At 41.4% G+C, this 19,776-nt stretch overlaps 1 protein-coding gene and 1 long non-coding RNA gene across 2 annotated transcripts in view; both read left to right on the forward strand.

Annotated features, from left to right (window-relative positions):
• The first annotated feature begins 2,185 nt into the window (after window positions 1-2,185).
• LOC121160515 lies at window positions 2,186-4,633 on the forward strand. The gene is made up of 3 exons (XR_005884554.1): window positions 2,186-2,254; window positions 4,046-4,210; window positions 4,371-4,633. It is a non-coding gene; the product is annotated as an uncharacterized LOC121160515 (long non-coding RNA).
• Window positions 4,634-6,086: 1,453 nt separating this feature from the next.
• Window positions 6,087-19,776, forward strand: part of WDR49 (WD repeat domain 49) — a 94,883-nt gene continuing 81,193 nt past the window's right edge. Inside the window, exon 1 of the mRNA XM_040986387.1 lies at window positions 6,087-6,669. Coding sequence (XP_040842321.1) covers window positions 6,505-6,669 — 165 coding nt within the window. The 5' untranslated portion in view covers window positions 6,087-6,504. The remainder of the gene's footprint in view (window positions 6,670-19,776) is intronic.

Raw genomic sequence — 19,776 nt, forward strand, 5'->3', positions numbered from 1 at the left:
AGAACTGCATTTTGTTTTTCTTTAATAGCTGAGTAGTATTCCATGGAGTAGATGAACCAAAGCTTTCTTATCCAATCTTCTGCTGATGGGCATTTCGGTTGCTTCCATGTTTTGGCAATTACTGATTGTGCTGCTATGAACATAGGGATGCATGTTGGTTTGTCGTGAAACAGGTGTTTTGGATATACTCTTAGGAGTTCTGTTGCTGGGTCATGTGGTATGCAGATTTTGAGTTGTTTGAGAGTTCTCCATACTGATTTCCATAAAGGCTGTACCAAACTGCAGTTCCACCAGCAGTGGAGTAGGGTTCCCTTTTCCCCACATCCTTGCCAACAAGCGTCGTTGGTGTTCTTGTTTATGTGGGCCAATCTTACTGGTGTTAGGTGGTACCTCTTTGATGTCTTAATTTGGATTTCCCTTATTGCCAGGGAACTTGATCATTTTTTCATATGTTTGTTTGCCATTTTGGTTTGTTCCTTTGTGAAATGTTTGCCCATTTCCCGTGCCCATTTCTTGAGTGGCTTGTTTGTTTTGGTTTTTTGGTTGTTTTGGAGTTCTTTGTATACTCTGCAGATTAGCCCTCTATCTCCTACATAGTGCACAAAGGTCTTCTCCCATTCTGTGGGTTGCTTTTTTTTACTTTGCTGATTGTTTTCCTTGCTGTACAGAAGCTTCTTAGTTTGATGAGGTCCCATTTGTTTATTCTGTTCTTAACTGCTATTGATTTTGGCATCCTTCTTGGAAAGTCAGGACCTACTCCTAGGTCTTGCAGGGTATTTCCTACATTTTCTTGCAAGAGTTTGAAGGTTTCTGGATGTAGATTTAGGTCTTTTATCCATGTAGATTGGATCTTAGTGTATGGTGATAGATGTGGGTCTATCCTTTTGTTTCTGCAGGCTATCAGCCAGTTGTCCCAACATTTACTGAAGAGGCCTTCCCATTTGCTTGGACTGTCATTGGTCTTTTTGTCAAAGATTAATTGGCTGTATTTGTGTGGGTTCCCTTTTGGTGTTTCAATTCTGTTCCATTGATCTTCCTCTCTATGTTTGTGCCAGTACCAGGCTGTTTTGATAATCACTGCTCTATAGAATGTCCAGAGGTCTGGAACTATGATTCCCCCTGCTAACTTCTTGTTCTTCAGGATGGTTCTAGCTATTCATGGTTTTTTTGTGTTTCCAGATGAACTCTTGAATCATTGTGTCCAGTTCCGGGAAGAATGTTTTGGGCAATTTGATTGGAATTGCATTGAAAATATATATTGCTTTTGGTAGTATAGACATTTCATTGATATTGATTTTACCCATCCAGGAGCATGGGATGTTATTCCATCTTTTGAGGTCTTGTTCAATTTCTTTTTTGAGTAGTTTGTAGTTTTCTTCGAATAGGTCTCCTACACTTTTGGTTAGATTTATTCCCAGATACTTCATACTTCTCTCTGCTATTTTGAATGGTATCTTGCTGGTTAGATCTTTTTCCATCTTGGGGCTTTTTGCGTACACTATGGCTGTTGATTTTTGTTCATTGTAGTTCCAGCACCCAGTATGGGGACCGCTTCAAGCTCCAGAGACTCCAGTCCGCTCCACCGCATTGCTGATGGCACAGGAAGCTGCTGCGAATGGCCCAAGTGCTTGGGAGCAACACCCACCTGGGTGATTCAGAAGATCTTGGCTCTTGGTCTCACCCTGGTCTTGCTTTTCCATTGCAGTCACTTAGGGAGTGAATCAGTGGAAGGAAGATACCTCTCTGTCTCTCCTTCTTTCCCTAACTGAGCCTCTCCAGTAAGATAAAATAAAACTTCTTAAAACAGAAAGTACAGTTAGTTTGAACATTGTTCAGCAGATCAAAAATACAGGCGAATGTAAAACTCCCTAGTATTAGTAGGGAATCTGCTTTCTCAAAAGACCGCAGGATTATTTTCACCATTACAGGTGTCTCAGCCGTGGTGGGAAGGGAAGAGTGGGCTGCACCAATTCCTGCCTCCCTCTTCTCTGCTTTTCTGAGGTCCTGGGTCAGAACTGGGGACAGAGTGATGCTCTCACACATGTTGATGAAATTCGTCACAATTGCACATATGAAAGTAAAAGATTTGTTTTGCAAAGTTATTGAGAAATTTGCTTTAATAAGTGGCTTGGAGAGAATTGAAGATAATCTCAAATTTCACTTATGTCATTAATTGTATCTTTTCACAGATTTCTATGTCTTCTATCAATGCTATCCATGTGCAGGGACTTTCCCGGGTAACTCAAGATGACAGGTGAATGTCCCTTTCACCCATGTAATTTTTCAAATGAACATTCATTACTAAACTGTTGTTTCCTGTTGCTTAAGGCTCTGTGCTGGGTAGAATACAGCTGAAGGCATCACTGAGGCATCGTTATCATTCCTTAGCCGTTAATCTAGTGGGAGAGAGAGCTGTAGACAAATAATGTATTACAGAGCAGAGAGAAAAAGTGCCAGGGTTATCAACAGAGCACAATGACTGCAGTGTGGAAGGAGTGATTAGTTTGAACTGAATAATAATAATAATAATAATAATAATAATAAAAGATGCAAGAGGAGGGGAATAAACTGTTTATTGAAGGCTTCCAGGTGCTGTAGGCTTGAGGTTTCCTTTGAAGTGTATGGTGTTGGGTCACTGGGGCCTCAGGGAAGCCCAGTATTCCAGAAGCAGGAAGCCAGTGGGAACACACCTTTCTCCTGCTTGACCAAGTGGGAACTGGACATGAAGCATCCTGGCCCTGAGATGGGTTGATGGGCAATGGGTTGGTAAGAGGAACCTGGAGCCTTTGTCTATGTGAGTAACTTTAAAAAAATGCTGCTTATAAATTGAACATGCACATCTTTATGGGGCACTCAGTGATGGTTCAGTATATGTGTACACTCACCAATCAGGGCTCTAGTTTTTGTTTTGTTAAAACGAAGAAATATGTTATCTTCACCCTGCTGTGCAATATAACCACTGAACTCCTTTCTTCCTTCTGTTTGCTGGTAATCTAGTGGCAGTCAGTCTTAAAACTTGTTTCAATTCAAGTGATGAAGTGGCTTGAGAATTGTAAGCAAAGATTCACAATGTTAGTCCGACTAGGTCTTAGTGTGAATAAAAGTCAAAGGGAAGAGAAGTCAAGGCAAGAAGAGATGTATATTTAGGTTGGTGGGAATAAATAATGGGGGAGAAAACAAGTAAGAATTTTGGTGTGGAATGGTGAGTTATGATAAAAACACAGATGGAAATTATTCAGTACTGAGTCTCCAGAGAGTTCAAAGGCAGTGGATGTATGAGCTTACTCTGCCCCTGTGGTGCCAGTGCTCCACTAAGCCATGCCCTCAGCAGGGTCATTGTCAGCCTTCTGCCCTGACTGCCAGTTCGCTGGAGGTAAAGATTGTGTTCATTTTTTAAAACAGTCCCTAAGGAGTCTAGGATGGGCCTGAGCTGGTGGCAAATTTTCGTAAAGCCATAATTGATTCATGGTAAACAAGCAGGTGAATTTCAGCAGTCAAGGGACTGCTTATAGATTTTACAGGGCTGTAGAAATTTACCCTGAAAATGAGCAAAACTGTCGCAAAGAAGATCAGAGCCATTTATGACTATATGATAAAGATTTATTTTTAAAGTCATACATTTCCAGAAAGAAACTATGTCAATTGATTAACTACTAGCTGCTCATTATACTTTTGACTAACAAGAACATTTAGAGCTATGTCTGTGAAAGCTAAATAGGCAGAGCAGCTTGATCGTCTGAGAATAATTAGAAAATTTTGCATCTTCAGCCAGTGGGATGCTTACCTCTCCTGGAGCAGCCTTAAAGGATATTTCTTCTATTTCCCTGTTTCTTCCCTCATTAGTGCCTGCTACTAAACTAAGCAAAGATCTCTAGAATACCACTATAAAATGTTTTATAACATGTATGTGACTAATCCAGGTGATCTATGCTATTATTTACTTGCTAACTAGCATAGCAAAGACAATTTTGTTCTCATGTGAAAGAACCCTAGGGGAAATTGATCATCCTTGGACTTAAAAAATATTTTTCTGATTGACCTTAAGGGATAAGGCAGGAAAGGCACAGGTGTGTCAGTACATCTCTCTGTGCTGTGCCCGGAACCCAGGCCGTGACTGCTGCACATCGCTAGCTGACTCACAGCGTCTGGCTCCCCAACACAGCATGGCTTGGAGCACATTTTGGAGTTATCACAGAAGGTAACTAGGCAGGTAACAGCTCCCACTTAATTGTACAATGCCCTTAGGAAGTGGATCCAAGTCCGCTTCAGAGTTAACAAACACATGCATTTTACTAAGTGACCTTAACGAATGAATAGAGGCCCATGGTGGATACATGAAGTGAATCCTATTTTTTTTAACATTGCTGCAGGAATGCCCACAGGATGCTCCCTTCTTTGTGTTGTGCATCCTTCATGATGAACCTGCCACAAGCCACAGCTTGTAAGATGTTGGCGTTGGATGAACCCTTACAGAGGTTCCAGTGACAATCTGTCAGCACCATGAGGGGTTCTGGCTCCAGCACAGGCTCGGGAGCTCCTGCAGGTGTCGTGCTCTGTTCTGTATCTCTGGTATGTTCATGGTCTCTCGAGATGGTGAGTCTACCTGCTTTCTAGACCTGTGAAGCTTAAACAAGATAAGGAGGATAAAAGCTAGCATATTGCCTAAAACAATCATAAATTCTCAAAAACTTGATTTTCTCTGACTTCTCTGATTTGTAAGTGATTTTATTGTTAGATTTATGATTGTGCTATGCAGTAGTTCCCCCTTCAATTGCAAGGGTTGAAAATTTTTTGAACCATTTCTGTTTTATGTATGAGAGTATTTTTAAAAGTTTACAGAAAATAGAATTCAAATAAGCTTGTTTTTTGGTGGAAATCCATGAGTATGAGGGGTCTTAGAAAAGTTTATGAATTGTGTGTTCTAAAGCAACTACGTGTGAATTTCAGAAAGTTTTGCACTAAAATAAATGGTTTTAAATTTTGTGTTTCCATGAACTTTTTGAACTCATACTAGTAATTCAAATAAAAAGAACATAGAGAATGGATCTTGTTAAAATGCTGAATTTTACACAACACTGTGTTTGCTTCAGCAGCACACATGCTGGAATAAAATACTGTGCAGAAAATAAGTAACTTCAAGATGTTCTGCTATTTTCTTGGAAAATGCTTCATAAAATAGAGCACTTTGTTTAGAAAACATGCTTGTGAAAGTTTTGGTTATGGGCCAGCACTGCAATAGAGTGGGTTAAGCTGCTCCCTGCATTGCTGATATCTCACATGGGTGGTGATTCTTGTTTAGGCTGCTCCACTTGCAATCCAGTTCCCCATTCATGTACCTGGGAAAGCAGGAGGCGATAGCCTAAGTGCCTGGATTCCCTATACCCCTGGGAGGCCTGGAGGAAGCTCTGACTCCTGGCTTCATCCCAGCTCTGTCCATCTGGGGGTGAGCCAGTGAATGGAAGCACTCTATTTCCATGGTCTCTGTAACTTTGCCTTACTAACTACCTAAGTACGTGAAGTTTTTTTCGAAGTAGCCGAGTAAGTGGACAGGCATCTGGCACAGTGGTAAGATGCTGTTTTGGATCTCACATCAGAGTGCATGGGCTGTAGTTCCATCTGCATCACCAGTGCTGCAGGAGATGGCTGCAAAGCTTGGGGCCCAGCTGCCCATGTGGGAGACCTTGAAGGAGCTGTTGAGCTCTGGGCGCCTGCCTCAGCTGCAGCTGTTGTAGACAGTTAGGGAATGAACCAGCAGGCAAGGGATTTCTCTCTGTCTTTCAAATAAATGTAAATAAATATATGCAAAAACCCCTATGCATGATGTGGTTTAATTAAAAATGACTGTCTGAACTGCCTTGAATTCAGCATTTACATTACATATTCAGAGCTTCAGTTCAGTCATTAGTTAGGGAGAAGGAGGGGAAAGGAAAGTTTTGCTTGGTTTCATGCTGGTTGCCTGGAAACATACCAAGACAGCAGGAGCAGATGAAACAAACAGCTCCAGGTTGCTGGGAAGGAGGGTGGCCTTCAAAGGCAGGCCTTTCCTTGGGAAGGGATCCCCACAGCTGCTCCTTCCAACCAACGCCTCCGGACTAGAACATCTTCCTGTCGATGGAAGCCAGGTTAGCCAGAGATCTTTGGAAGTTGCTTTTCTAATGCATTTGAAAGAAGATTAGCAGCTGCTTTCTGTGCCAGTTGTTATAAATATTACACATTTAGAGTCAAGCCCCGTCCAACAGAGTTTAAGGAGGGGGTGTTTTAAAGCCCTTAACTGTGAATTTTGATAAAATACACTGTAGAATCAAGTAAGTGAGGGGGCTGAAGCTTTCATTTCGGGCTTGAACTTATGCACTTTTGCCTTCTAATTGCATCCCTTGAAAGGCTGGTGCTTTCATTTTGAAATTCTATGGTTTAATCGGATTTCTTTTCAAAGGCACCTGTTGGAGGAAAAGAAAAAATATATATAAGCATAGTTGAAGGCTGCAGAAAAGAAGTGAAACCATTATGAGTTACCACAACCCTGTACTTGAGTTAAACACAAGGTCACAGCCTGGGCCAAGGAGTCCTGAAAGAGCAGAAGCTGTAACTGCAGGTGAAGACTATGGCACACACTTACTTGAAAACCAGCTCTGTGTGGGTGACTTTGTGAAAATACAGAGAGCTTTTGAGGTAAGTGCAAGCTTACTGTCTGAACAGTTTGAACCATTCCTCAAGGACAGTAGAATAAAACAGGAAGCTCTTTCTCTCTTTCTCCCTTTGGAATTGAAATTCATTGGTCAAGCCTGTATTCTATACCATGTACTTGGTGAATGTGCAGCTCATTTCATTCAGCCGAATACTTGGTATGGGATTGCTGTACTTGGATAGCATTGCTGTCAACTTTTGACTATTTGTGCACAATATTTTTCTTAGAGATCAACACCTTTTTAGGAAACCAAACCCTAAGAGTTGTGAGAAAAGCTGAATCTGTCAGTATCTACTGGTAATGACCGTTGGTGGCATGTAACATGGCTGCAGGCATAGGGAGCTACAAGTCTGTCCCTCCAAGACTCTTGCCTCACTCTGAAGGCACAGCCGCTCTCCACAATGACCACGGTGCTCTCTTTGTCCTGGTGGCCAAGGTGCAAGCTCAGTCTCCAGCTTTCTCACAGGTTCTGGAGTACAGCCAATGAAAACAAGATTAGAAGTTTTCATTTTGATTTTACGTAGACAATAAGCCAGAGTCATTTAACTGTAACTGAATCACTTCCTTCTCGCCATCCCTTAGTCAATTAATTTAGAATTCTGCAGCATGCATAATGACAGCACATAGCAAAATGCTTTTTAATTTCAAGTGCAAGTAGGAAGAAGAGCTGTTCCAGCCTGTAGAATTCAGTCATGCAGAAACTTCCAACCTTTCTTTGTCATTGCCCATGGCACAAGGTGGTCTCAGGGAGCCATTCTGTCCTCCAATGGTACCCATGTTCATGTAAGATAACATACACTATTTTGCAATGACACTTTTGAATTAACAAAACATGATGACATCTAATGATTATTATGGCCAAAAGCTGGCACAATTTTAATCATTAGCTATTCTCCAAAGATGTTGCTGGCACTGAAATTCCACCATACTCTCTGCTATATAATAATTAGATTCTGCCTGTACTAATAAGCTAAGCTTCTACTTGTATTAACTGCTTCATTGTAATAAAATCTATCATATTTAATAGTGAAGACACACTCTGTCCTACATTTTTTCTCTCATTTTAATCTTTATATGTGTGCTATTTATCTAACCTCTTTTGTCTTAAAGATTTCAGTGCTGTTCATGCCCAACGCCCCAAATGGGCTTGGCATATTTTGATAGATGCAGTAAACATTTTGACAGCTTGAGGACATTGAGAAAAAAAAGTAACAACAGATGATGACAGCTTTGACTCTGGAATGAACAAAAATGTGGCAGTTTTGTGCTGGTGCTAAGAGCCCAAGGTAGCTGGATGCTCGAGACGAATTGGCGGGTCCACACGATAAAAAGGATCTGTTGGAGCATCTGCTATGAGGGCTGGCGTTGGTGTGCGTTCTTGGGACAGACTAAGCCTGCTTTTTCTCTGACAATACCTATTTATTTACCTGTGAAACAGTGAGGAGGAGGAAAGAGAGAGTAAAATGCCTATGTACTATTCATTTCCACAAAAACTCATAATGGCCAGGGCTGGGCCAGGTGGAAGGCAAGAACTGTAACTTAGTCAAGGCCTCCCATGTGCTGGCAAGAACTCATGTGTAACAGCTGACAATGCCGACTTCCGGGTTTGTACACCTCTAGTTAGGAGCCGCAGGTGGAGAGCAAATCAGGTATTTTCGGACGTGGAACTCAGGCACCTTCTGGCAGCTTTCTTGCTAGGCCACAAGCCTGCCCCTGCAGATGAATCATTAATGAATTCAAATAATGCTTAGAAATTCAGCCCCAAGTAGTATGTCTGTACTTTAAATATTCCAAAGGTTGGCCCAGTTGTTTTGAAATTACCAGTTGGAAAAACTAGTACTGTAGGAACCAAATGGTGACACGAACATGAGTCTGAGCTAACTTGCACAAACGTGGAGAATCTGTAATTTTTTGCTTAGAGTGTGATTTTAAGAAAAAATGAACTGTATTTACTGTTAATACTCTTGGTAGAGGTAGGCTTGAGTAATCCAATGGCAAATGTCAAAGCAGTGTTGGGACTTTGAGCCACCATGAATATCAACCACAGTGTGGACATGAAGAGATGCCATGATATCAGCAGAATCCAGTCCACCTTTCACGAGCATCAAGCCTCCAGGCCCAGGTGCAGGTGCATGTGAAGGGAAGCAGTGTCCTCAAGTAGCTGTCTGCAAGGAAGGATTTTAAAAGCAATGGTTTTGAGGTTCAGTCCCTGAAAGTGTGTTTTTATAAATGCCGAGTTTCCATCAACAGTTCTCCCATCTTACAGTGTTTCGTTTAAGTCCATGAATTGTTTAGAACTGATAGAGTTGTTCAGTGTTAGGTAAAGGCCATCTCCTTAAACTGCAGCAGCAAGAAGTGAAAAATAGGAAGCTGGGCATTTGAATTGTGCAGTAGGTATTTTATATATGTTGCCAATGAAATAGTATGTGCAATATTGGTAGCAACATTTAGGAATAAAGCAAGTGACACATAAGCTCTTTGTACAATGCAACAAACAAGTCACATTTACTTTGGGTTTAAGAGCCAAAAAAAAAAAAATCTGGCTTCCTGCATTTTGAATTTCAGACTTGTCACCTAAAATTTTACTTTTGCAAACTACTAAACACCTTCCTCTTTTCTTTATTGCTGACAACTAGAGACTCCGTTGCTTTGAGTTCTAACACGGGGAGCATAAGGTGGTGTAAGGATTGAAAGAGGTGTTTTCTGGAGAACACTTTGAAGAGTACTTGCCACACGGAGTATGCATTCTGTTACTATCAGGTATTATTTATTAAGTAGAAGTTGAGCTAGAGGACCCCTGACATTTGCTTTATTCTCATTCATATAGTTCCTAAAGGAAGTGTGGCTTCAAGCAACGCAAGCCAGAATATTCCTACATTGCTTTCCATTGAGTAAGAAAGAATAATGTCTTCGCCTTCTATTTTTCATTTTATGAACAGGCAAAAATCCTAATCGATGTCTTACTTTTCTTCTTGGCAATGAAGAAGTTATATTGGTAGAAGAACTAGAAAAGTAACTTATTATTTCATTTTCTTCCAAGTGTTAGTATCAAAAAGCCACCTGTCAGCCTTTGGAGAATGCACCTTGTATTATTCATGGAACTATAAAATGGTATTGCTCAAACTTTGCCCTAGCACTTGGAGTGCTGTGACAAATGGGGTTACTGAGTATTCGTATCATTTTGATCCCAACCATATTTTACATTTTCTTAGCAGCTTCAAAGGACAGCTGTTCAGTGAGGCAAACTGGCTATGGTTGCTGATTTTATAGGTGAGGAGTAAAAACAAAATTATGGCCTAAGGAAAATGGACTTTTGGACAGCTCCAATGGGGCTAGACACACATGAGTTTCTTCTGAGTCTCTGGCTGTGTTAATGTCTTTTTTTTTCTCTCACATTCTGTATCATCGTGTGTCAGGACATTCTGCTTGGATCCTGATGCTCTGCCGTTGGTTTGATCCGGAGCTATAGCTGCTCTGCACTGCAGAGTCTCTGGATTGGGTCCTGAGTTTGTCAGTAACTGGGCAGGCATCCTCTCTGGCTGTCAGCTCTGACACATGCAGTGGACCGGGAGAGGGAGGCTGGCTCTATCTGCTCTGTGCTCTGATAAGTCCTTACCTCCAACTGTGGTTAGAAACAAACCACCTAAAGCCATGTGTGAAAGAGCAGGTGGCTGTACGCTGTGTAGGAAGCTCTAATAGTTGAGCCCAGCAGGAAGTCCCCTGAAGACTGTGCAGTGAGAACACTGGGAACAAACCTAAGCTGGTGAATGGAACCCAGGCACGATGCACTTTGGTTAACCTAATATCAAAGATAACCAGAGAAGCTCAGGAGGCTGTTCTGCAAGTTTTAAAATTGTAATGGAGGAGCTATAAGTCCATTAAATCTGAAGAACTCATGCTGTTATTACTAACGATTGCTGTGAAATCTCCAGTGTGCCAGCACACCCATTCTGCACGAGGTGCGGAGAACATACGCTTCTGCTTTAGCAGGGTGAGGCTACATGGTCTGATTCTCTATTATACAGTCTGTGATCCAAGGAACACAGCAGGTGAGGGCCGGCCCATTGCTGCCTTTGCAAGATTAGCCCTTCTCTGCAGACTCCACCCTGATGCTGAAGATCCTGTCATTTTTTGGCTCTTTAATTTCAGTGTTAAGGTACTCAAGTGAACAGTTTTTTTTTTTTTTTTACTAAGTATAACTCATGTTTTATATTCTTTTCTAAGACTTATTTATTTTGCTTGAAAGTCAGGGTTGCATTAGGAGAGAGAGAGGGAAAGACACAAAAATCTTCCATCTGTGGATTTGCTCCTTAAATGCTTGCAGAGGCCAGAGCTGTGCTTGTCTGATGCTGAGAACCAGGAGCTTCTTCTGGGTCTCCCACGTGTGTGCAGCGACCCAAGGCCTTGGACCATCTGTTGCTGCTTTCCCAGACTATTAACAGGGAGCCGCATCAGAAGTCGAGCAGCTGAGATGTGCACTGGTGTCTGTATTGGGTGATTAGCCAAATACGCTGCCAAGCAGCCCGTCAGGTCCCATGTTCTCATTGCTTCCTTCCTTGTTTCCGCACTGTGAGTCACCATCAACACGAGGGCATGGTGAGTCACTGTAGGCATGTTTTTGTCCCTTTGCTCAGAACCTGTAGACTTTGCTCATCTCTGATAAAACGTGAAATGGCCCAGGAAGGTCATTAATTTTTTTTTCTTAGGAAAAACTGATAGTTCCAATTTAAAATGATTAAAACTACTTTATAGGTTGAAAAGCTGTGTAAATTAGTCATGTGCTATATAAGGAAGTTGACATAATTTGAGAAATGTGTCTACTTGGTGATTTTGTCGTGTGAGAACATCATAAATGCTAAGATGGTTACATCACTAGGCAATACAATTTAATGGGCCACTTTGGTATACACAATCTTGTTGACTGAAATGACATGTGGTACAGGGTGCTAGGTAATAGCTCAAGCACGTCAGAGGTCTGTTTCTTGTCCATGTAAGACAGAAGCAGACATTTTAACTGCTGAGCATCTTCAGGTCTGATTTAGGCCTTCACAGACTTCTGTTCTTGTCTTCCAAGCTTGGTGTCCATCAACCTGGTAGTGGAGCAAGAGCATGAAGAAAGAGGAAGGTTTTGTTGACTCAGGTTCACATTAAATGCTTAGGATTCAGTTGCATGAGCCACTTAACTGCAAGGAAAGCTGGGAATTCGATAGGTGTACAGCCAGAAAGCAACCTCCCATAATTCCTTTCCAAGTTCAGTGGTAGAAAAAACACCTTATCCCCCAGATACCAGCAGCCTTCATGTGTAGATTTAGAAGGCTCATGGGCCTAATGTGTTTTGTTTTGGCTGCCAGAAAGTCCAGAGCGAAATGTAGTGCTTAGTTGATACAATGATATTTTTTAGGTTTTTCTGTAATAATTATCTATTCCCTTTCTTATAGGGCTCTTTTATCTTCATGGTGATAGCCCTACTGCCTGTGTACTCTCTGTTATAAATGAAGTCAAGCTTTCTGGCAATCAGTGGAAATAGAATAAAAATCTAATGACTTTCAAATGTGGTAAGATTTTATGAAGCACTTTTGTAGGCATGATGTATTTGATCTGACCAGCTTGAATTGTTAATGGTGCACACATTTTATTCCCTGTTTACACATAAGAATAGAGTGACCCCTAAATATTTGAATTCTGTGGGGCTGAGTCAGGACTCCAGCCCGTCACGTGGTATAACCAGCCACAAGGCAGCTTTGCTCTGGGATGTTGCTCTAGGAATAGGAATCCCGCCTGGGAAGCACTGCATTGCCAAAACAGGTGTGTTCAGTGTGCAGCACCTTGGCTCTGCACTAAGTCAGAATTGTCGCCTAATCCGCAAATAACCAGGAATCCTTATAATAAAAACAATCAGGAGACAAAGACTTAAAGAATACGAAGAAATGCCAAGAACCTCATGGCTTTTTTTTTTTTTCCAGTAGTATTTTCCCCTTAGAATGGCAGCTTAAGGGAGAAGTGTGAGAAGGTAAACAGACAAGGCTTAATGTGTGCAGGACCATGGTCACGGGTCTGCCCTCAGCTTCTGATACCTCTGGAAAGCCATTGCACTGTTCATGCCTTGGAGCGCCGGCCACACTGATTCTTGGTCCTGGAGATGCACAGAATCTTTTCCTTCACTCTGACTCAGACTTCCAGGATCCCTTTTTAGGACTATGAGGAATGGGACTGTATATTCCTTTCAAAGGGATCCTTTTGTTCCAATCCAATTTCCATACTCTCAACACACATACAGGTAGATTTATAGATCCATAAGTTAGTCATGAGATTATCCAACATTGAAGCATTACCTAAAGTGTTTGAGTTGCATGGTCAGTCATATTTCTTTTATTTGAGTAATGTCCTCTTTGGGGGCCAGTTAGATGCTGGCATCTTAATTTAGAGTGGTCCTCCCCAAACCCCTGAACAATTTCCTTGCTAATCCCTATTCCTACTTTACATGTAATAAGCAGTGCTTGTGGAAACCCTTCTACCACCACCCAGCCGGATTTGCATATTGCATGATGCAGTTCTAGTGGCTTACTGCAGGTGCCTATTGTCCTCCCACCACAGACACTCTGATGAAGCACAGTGTTTATTCTGCTATAGTGCAGCTTCCACATGAAGACCAGTGAGAGGTCCTGTGGCTACGCCACTTTATGCTCATTTTACCTTATTTCCCAGGTCACCAGCTTAGGCAAAGTCAGAAGAGAGTGAAAAAGAAAATCTTGAAAATTGAAGAGGTCTATTGATTTAGAGAAAAATAATCAGAACAACTACAATTGTTAGGGATTATTGTTAGGGATTATTTAAAAGAGAAAGAGAAAATGGATCCCCGACCCTCTCACCGGCAGCTCCAATTGACTTCTAATCCACGCGGGATAGGAAGTCTTGTTGATTTTGGGGGGAGCTTGGTTACAAACATTCAGTTCAGCACAGGGATTGGTCGTTACAAAACTTTAACTTCATTAGAATTACTGAGCTCTTAAAAACTGATATCTCAGTGTAAATGCAGATTATTGCCAACTGAAATCCATAGAAGCAGGTAAAAAAGAAAGGAGGGGCACTGGGAACCTTCATTAGCAAGGAGTCTGCTAAGGCACAGACCCAGGAATATTTGCTGGTAGGTGCAAATTGCAGGGAATGACATGAATGGATGCATCTGCGTTGAAATCACACGTCTAATCTTCTGCCTCAGTAGACATTCACAGGTTTTGACAGCAAGCCCTGATACATATTCATAACCAATGTGCTGTTGAGCCAAGGGAAATTGAGGCAAGTACAACAGAATGAAGCGTAAGGAGGCAGCATGTTAATTTTGAATTTAATTACAGAGATGGTGGAAAGGATGTATTTTGATAATGTATGCTCATTCAGGAGATATGGGACATTAGTCCAAAACCTCCCCAAATGTCTTACAAAGGGAATATTAATTTTGATGAAAGGAGTTGAAGAAACTGACAGGTTTAGGAGAAAACAGGTTTCTGAAATACTATTGTACATTGATCTTGCTATAGACAAAAAGACACATTGCAGAATTCTAGTGATTTTGTGTAAGAGTAAGCCAACTGAGAAGAAGTTTTCTGTTTTGTGTGATGCCTGCTTGTGGCAGGTGTGGATGCACTGGCAGGCAGCAGCATTCCGTTCATCAGCTGCTGGGGATCTGACTTTCTGTAACCTAGAGTTGCACATCACGCATCCTGATTACACTAGATGGGCAATGACCTGAAGTGGAAGTTCTTGAAAAGCATTGGTCTTGTCTGTCCTGCTCAAAGTTACTGCCGAATGCTGACAATAGCATTTAACGTGGAACAGAATCTTAAGCAGTATTTGTTGAATGAATAAATGAACAAGTAAATAATCTACCCCATATGTCTTCAATGGGGTATATGCACATTAAATGGCATACCCAGTAACTAATACAGCAGTGAATACAGAGATTGATGGAGACATTTCTCCAAGTAGCTTGCAAATCACTATTTAAAATTACTTGCACGGTTGGACAGTATCATCAATGAATGAAGGCAGTGAACTTTGGATCCATGATCTGCCAGGTTGCTTCTGGAGTTTGATAGAACACAAAATGCCCATGTTTCCAGCTAAGTTGAATTTTATCACCTCTGTTAATTCTCAACTGGGTCTTGCCTTGCCTTGATAAGTCATTATCTACAAATTGGAGAAGAAAGGTTTCATTTTGTTCATTATTAAATATTTCCATGGGAAAGAGTCTAAAAAATATAAACATTTCTAAGGTTTGGCAAATTTTAGAGCATAGAATTTTGTATCATCTTGGGACGTATTATTTATTTATTTATTTATTTTTGCCACAGAGTTTTTACATGTTTAGGCTTGCTAGAATCATCGATGACTAGTAAGCATTATCATGACTTGATGATGGTCCAGGGCATAGGTAGTCATTCTTTGTTAATGGCAATGTAAATTTGTTCAACAGTTTTGAGGAAGACCAAGTCTTATCAACCACTTAAAGAATGTGGAGATTCTGTGATGAACAATACTGTTATAGATTTCCTTAAGAATTAATTTGACAACTGACTAAAGCTGTGTGTATGGCAATGTGTTGGAGGGTTGTTTTTATTTTTATTTACTTTTTTTTCGATTTTATTTATTTATCTAAGGTAAAGGAAATATTGAGGGAGAAGCCCCACCCAGTCTCCCACCCTTCCCAGGACCCCTATGTAGGGCATGCTCTGAGATCCTTGTTCAAGTGGCCTTGATAGTTCGCCAGTTATGAATCGCTGCCATTCTCGCCACACCAGGCAGATGAGGTTGCTGAAGGTTCCACTGATTGACATAGTCCATCATAGTGTCTCCATCTGTCCAGCATTTCGCTGCCAACATATAGCTGAGGTGGTTGATTGACCTGTTCTGTCCAGCTGGTAGTTGCCATTGCTGGGCTGGTTTTGTTTTCAGCCCTGACTTCCACTGGAACCAATAGGTGTTGCAGCCCAGCCCGGTTCTGCCCGGCACACACTCGGTCCTCACACAAACCAGTGGGAGCTGCAACCCCGTCAGAGCAACCCACAATAACCCCCACCAGGCCTGCCCCTGCCCTGGTTTGCCAGTATGTGTAGCAGACTAGTCCAGTCTGCCCCATATCCCATTTGGCTCTCCTATATGTCAAAGGGTATTGAAGCGTAGTTTCATCTAACCAGCTGAACTGTCCAGTCCTCACGGATGCTGCCGAGTGCCTCTCTATCCAGCCACCCCAGTTCCTGTCCTAGTTTTTTCCTTCCCATGGGAGTGGTAACCCAGGAGGGAGGAATCCACTATTTCCCTCACAGGTCTCTCTCACTCCCAGACTATGCACTCTCCATGTGGTTCTGTGGTTAGACTTGACAGTATCAGCCCCTCAGTGCCAGCTTCTGCTGTGGTTAAGCCCCAACGACCCTCACCCACTCCAATTGTGTTTGCACCCGTAGGAATAATCCGCCCTTCCTGGCTTTTCCATGATCTGGTCCACATGAGGCGCACAGGTGTTGCAGCCCTGCCTAGTCTGGTGTATCCCCATCCCAGCTCATGCTCTCCAGTGGGAGTAGCTATCCAGCACGGGAACCACCCCTTATTCCCCTGCCGGCTCTGCCCCTCCCTTCCTGGTTCTCACGTGTGCTCGTTGGGTGCTGCAGTCACATCTGGCACAGGCAGCCTCACCTTGGCATTCTGTGTTGTGTACTGCTTTCGTCGCGACCAAACCTGGCTTGACTCACACTCTGCTCCGACGTTCGATTTGCCAGTGGATGATGGGAACTGATTCAGCCTGGTCCGCCCCCGACCCACGCCAAATGTATGCCAGTGGGACACTTTCCATGAACTCTTCTGGCCTGTTTCCTTCCATGCTTCTTGTGCTTATTTGTAGGGTCTGTATCCTGTCAGAGGAGTTGCTCAGGCTACTCCATCAGAACCCTGGAGGGTTGTTTTTATAAAAGATTAATGCATGTGGGATAGGTGAAAAATTTAATAATAGACATTAGAAATAATTGTATGTTTTCTCTATGATGGGATATTGTACAGTTATTGGAGATGGTGGTAGAGATCACTGGATGTTGTAAGAGCTGGAGCTTCACTGGAGCAACATAGAAGGATATGCAAACCACGGCACTATTGGATAAATATTAGTCATTTATATTTCTGCTATTAATCTGAAAGGCTGATGGGTGTATGGAGGATTTAAAATGCTTAGTTTATCTATATTTTCTGTACATTGATTATTTTGTGTGGAAAGCAAATAATTTTAAGTTGTGTTGGCACATTCACATGTAACCATCTCAAAAACATGGCCTTTTTAACAGCAAAGGCTATCTAGTTTCTTGCAAATGCAATCTTTTTGGATTTTTACAGCTATGTTTAGAACTCAGTTTTTGTCTAAGTTATGGTTAAATCCAGATCTCACAAAGCTCTCAGGTGGAAGGGAATGTATGGAGTGTAGGCTTTTCAAAACAGAAGACAGACACCTCGCGGGAGCTGAGTGGAGTGGGAGCAGTGCGTTCCAGGCCACCGGAAATCACTTCAGTAGTGTTCTTTGAAAGGAACTCAGAGAGAAGGAGGATTTTCTCAGGGTTTCAAATGTGTCTACTGAGATACTCAACCAAATTTTCTGAGTAAACTTGCTTTCTGATCCCTTGAAGAACAACTGGGGCAATAACTGTGTTTATTAGTACATGGAGTTACAGAGAAGTCTTATTAAATCTTTTTAAATAGCTGATCAAGAATATGTTCTCTAGCGGCTCATGTACCTTGCACCGTTACTGCCAAATATATTCTAAGAAGAGCAGAGGGCCAATATTTCGCCTCAGAACCAGAAGCTATTGATCAATATAAGTAAAAGATATATCTTTTTAAAAAGGTTGATAATTTTTCTTTGGCATGCTTACATTGAGATGGAAACAAATTATAGACTATCAAGAAGGTTTTGTTGGAATCATATTAAATTTTTATTGTAAGGAAGTAAGAATTATTTTGTTCTTTCCAAAATCGCTTCAAAAAGGTTATGGAATATAGAATCAAACGATAATTTTTGTGCAAAAACAACAACAACAACAACAAAACACTTTGAAACAGATCACGTGAGAGGTCTTGCAATTGCTCATGAAATAGGCATTGTGGGCCCAGCACAGTGAACTAGTGGTTACATCCTTGCTTTACACACCCCAGGATGTCACCTGGGTATTGGTTCATGTCCAGGGTGTTCCACTTTCTGGGAAGACAGTGGAGGATGGTCCAAGTATTTGGGACCCTGCATAGGAGACTCAGAAGAGGCTCTGGATGTTGTGGCCACTTAAGAAGTGAACAAATAGGTGGAAGATCTTCCTCTCTGTCTTCTATTCTCTCTGTAGATCTGCCATTCTAATAATGAATAAATAAATATTTTTAAAATATAGACATTGTGGAAAATTTTGTGTACATTTCAAAAACATTTTCAGCAAAAATAAATTTCTATTTTCCACCAATTTTTGAAGCCTTCGTATTTGTCTTATAACGAAATTGAGTTTCCTAAGATCTTAGAATTTCCTTAGCTATATTAAATATGTGCTTATCAATTTAGTATGATGTGTCTGTGTTATTAACAATTATAACTGGTCCTTGAGTTGTTCAAGGCAAAGGAACCCTTCACTACACATTAGGATACTGGAGCTTGGTAAGTCAGTCTTCACACAGAGGTAATGTCTGGTCTGAGGCCACACAAACATGAGATAGTAAATTCAGATACAGGATTCAGATTCACTAATCTAAACATTTATGCACACACGTGTGTATGTGTGTGCATGTGTGTGTCTTCAAAGATGGCTCAAAGATGAATTATGTTGCTAATCAGAACTGAGTCTAAAATAGAGAATTTGTAATAACTAAATCACAGTATATTCAAGCTCATTTTTAGATTAAATAGTTAGCTGAGCTTCCTTTTCTGTGGGGCTAACTTCTGCCAGTCTGGACCGGGACCTGGAGCTCGCCAGAGTCACAGGCCGTGAATGAACACAAGCTAAAAGCTATAATTACTCGCATCGGCAAAATGTTGACATTTTAGATCTTCACTGTGTAGATGTGAAATAATCATGATTTCTGGAAATAGATAAGCTTTATTTTCACCAAGCCCAATTAAGACAGTGTTGTATTTATGACTCCAATAAAGAACAGAAGTAATAATGTATATTGCTGCTTTATTTCAAGGTGAAAACTAACATCTACTCCGACGCTGGTCATCGAGGTCCTGGAAGCAGAGGGCTTCAGGTAGTAGTCAGGCGGCTACACACGGTGTGACCCATGAGCATTCACTGCGACTCATCTGATTAATAACTGGTCTCTCGTGAGGAAGGTAGATTCATTCAGATTGGCAATTACACCCAAAGCCTCACACACACACACACACACACACACACACACATACACATGCACACACACATGCACACATACACACACGCACACATACACACATGCACACGCACACGCACACACGCACACATACACACATGCACATGCACACGCACACACACAGGCACACACACAGGCAAACACACACACACATACACATGCACACAGGCACGCGCAGACATGCACAGGCATGCACTCAGCAAACATCATTATTGGATGATGTATCAATTTAGATTTATTCATTTTTTTAAATGGTTTAGCAGAAAATTAACATATCTTGGGCATAACTGTGCATATACATTGAATTTCCAATCAATCCTGATGACAGCTGTCATTAGTCATTATTGTTCCTGTTGAGAAGTGCAATAAATCAGGCTGAGATCTGAAGCTTCGTCCACACAATTTCCCTGCCCCTGCCAGAGAAATCATACAATCATGCGCTGCTTTGATTAAATGCTGTAATTGGGAAGCCTTGCTCATCTCTTACTCCAGTGCCCATAAATATGAGTGTACTTTATTGCTTATATTACTTTGGGGCAAGATAATTTGTTATTTAATGTTTATTGGCAACTTTGCATTCTTGAATGTAAAAATATATTTTTTTTTGGTATTTGTTACAGCATTTTCTTGTTCTTAAAAGTAAAGATGAATTATCAGCCTGTGGAAAATGCAGAGAAACTGCTTTA

Source organism: Ochotona curzoniae, unplaced genomic scaffold (genome assembly GCF_017591425.1).
Source record: "Ochotona curzoniae isolate NIBS_2020 unplaced genomic scaffold, NIBS_Ocur_1.0 contig_4504, whole genome shotgun sequence".
Classification (NCBI taxonomy): domain Eukaryota; kingdom Metazoa; phylum Chordata; class Mammalia; order Lagomorpha; family Ochotonidae; genus Ochotona; species Ochotona curzoniae.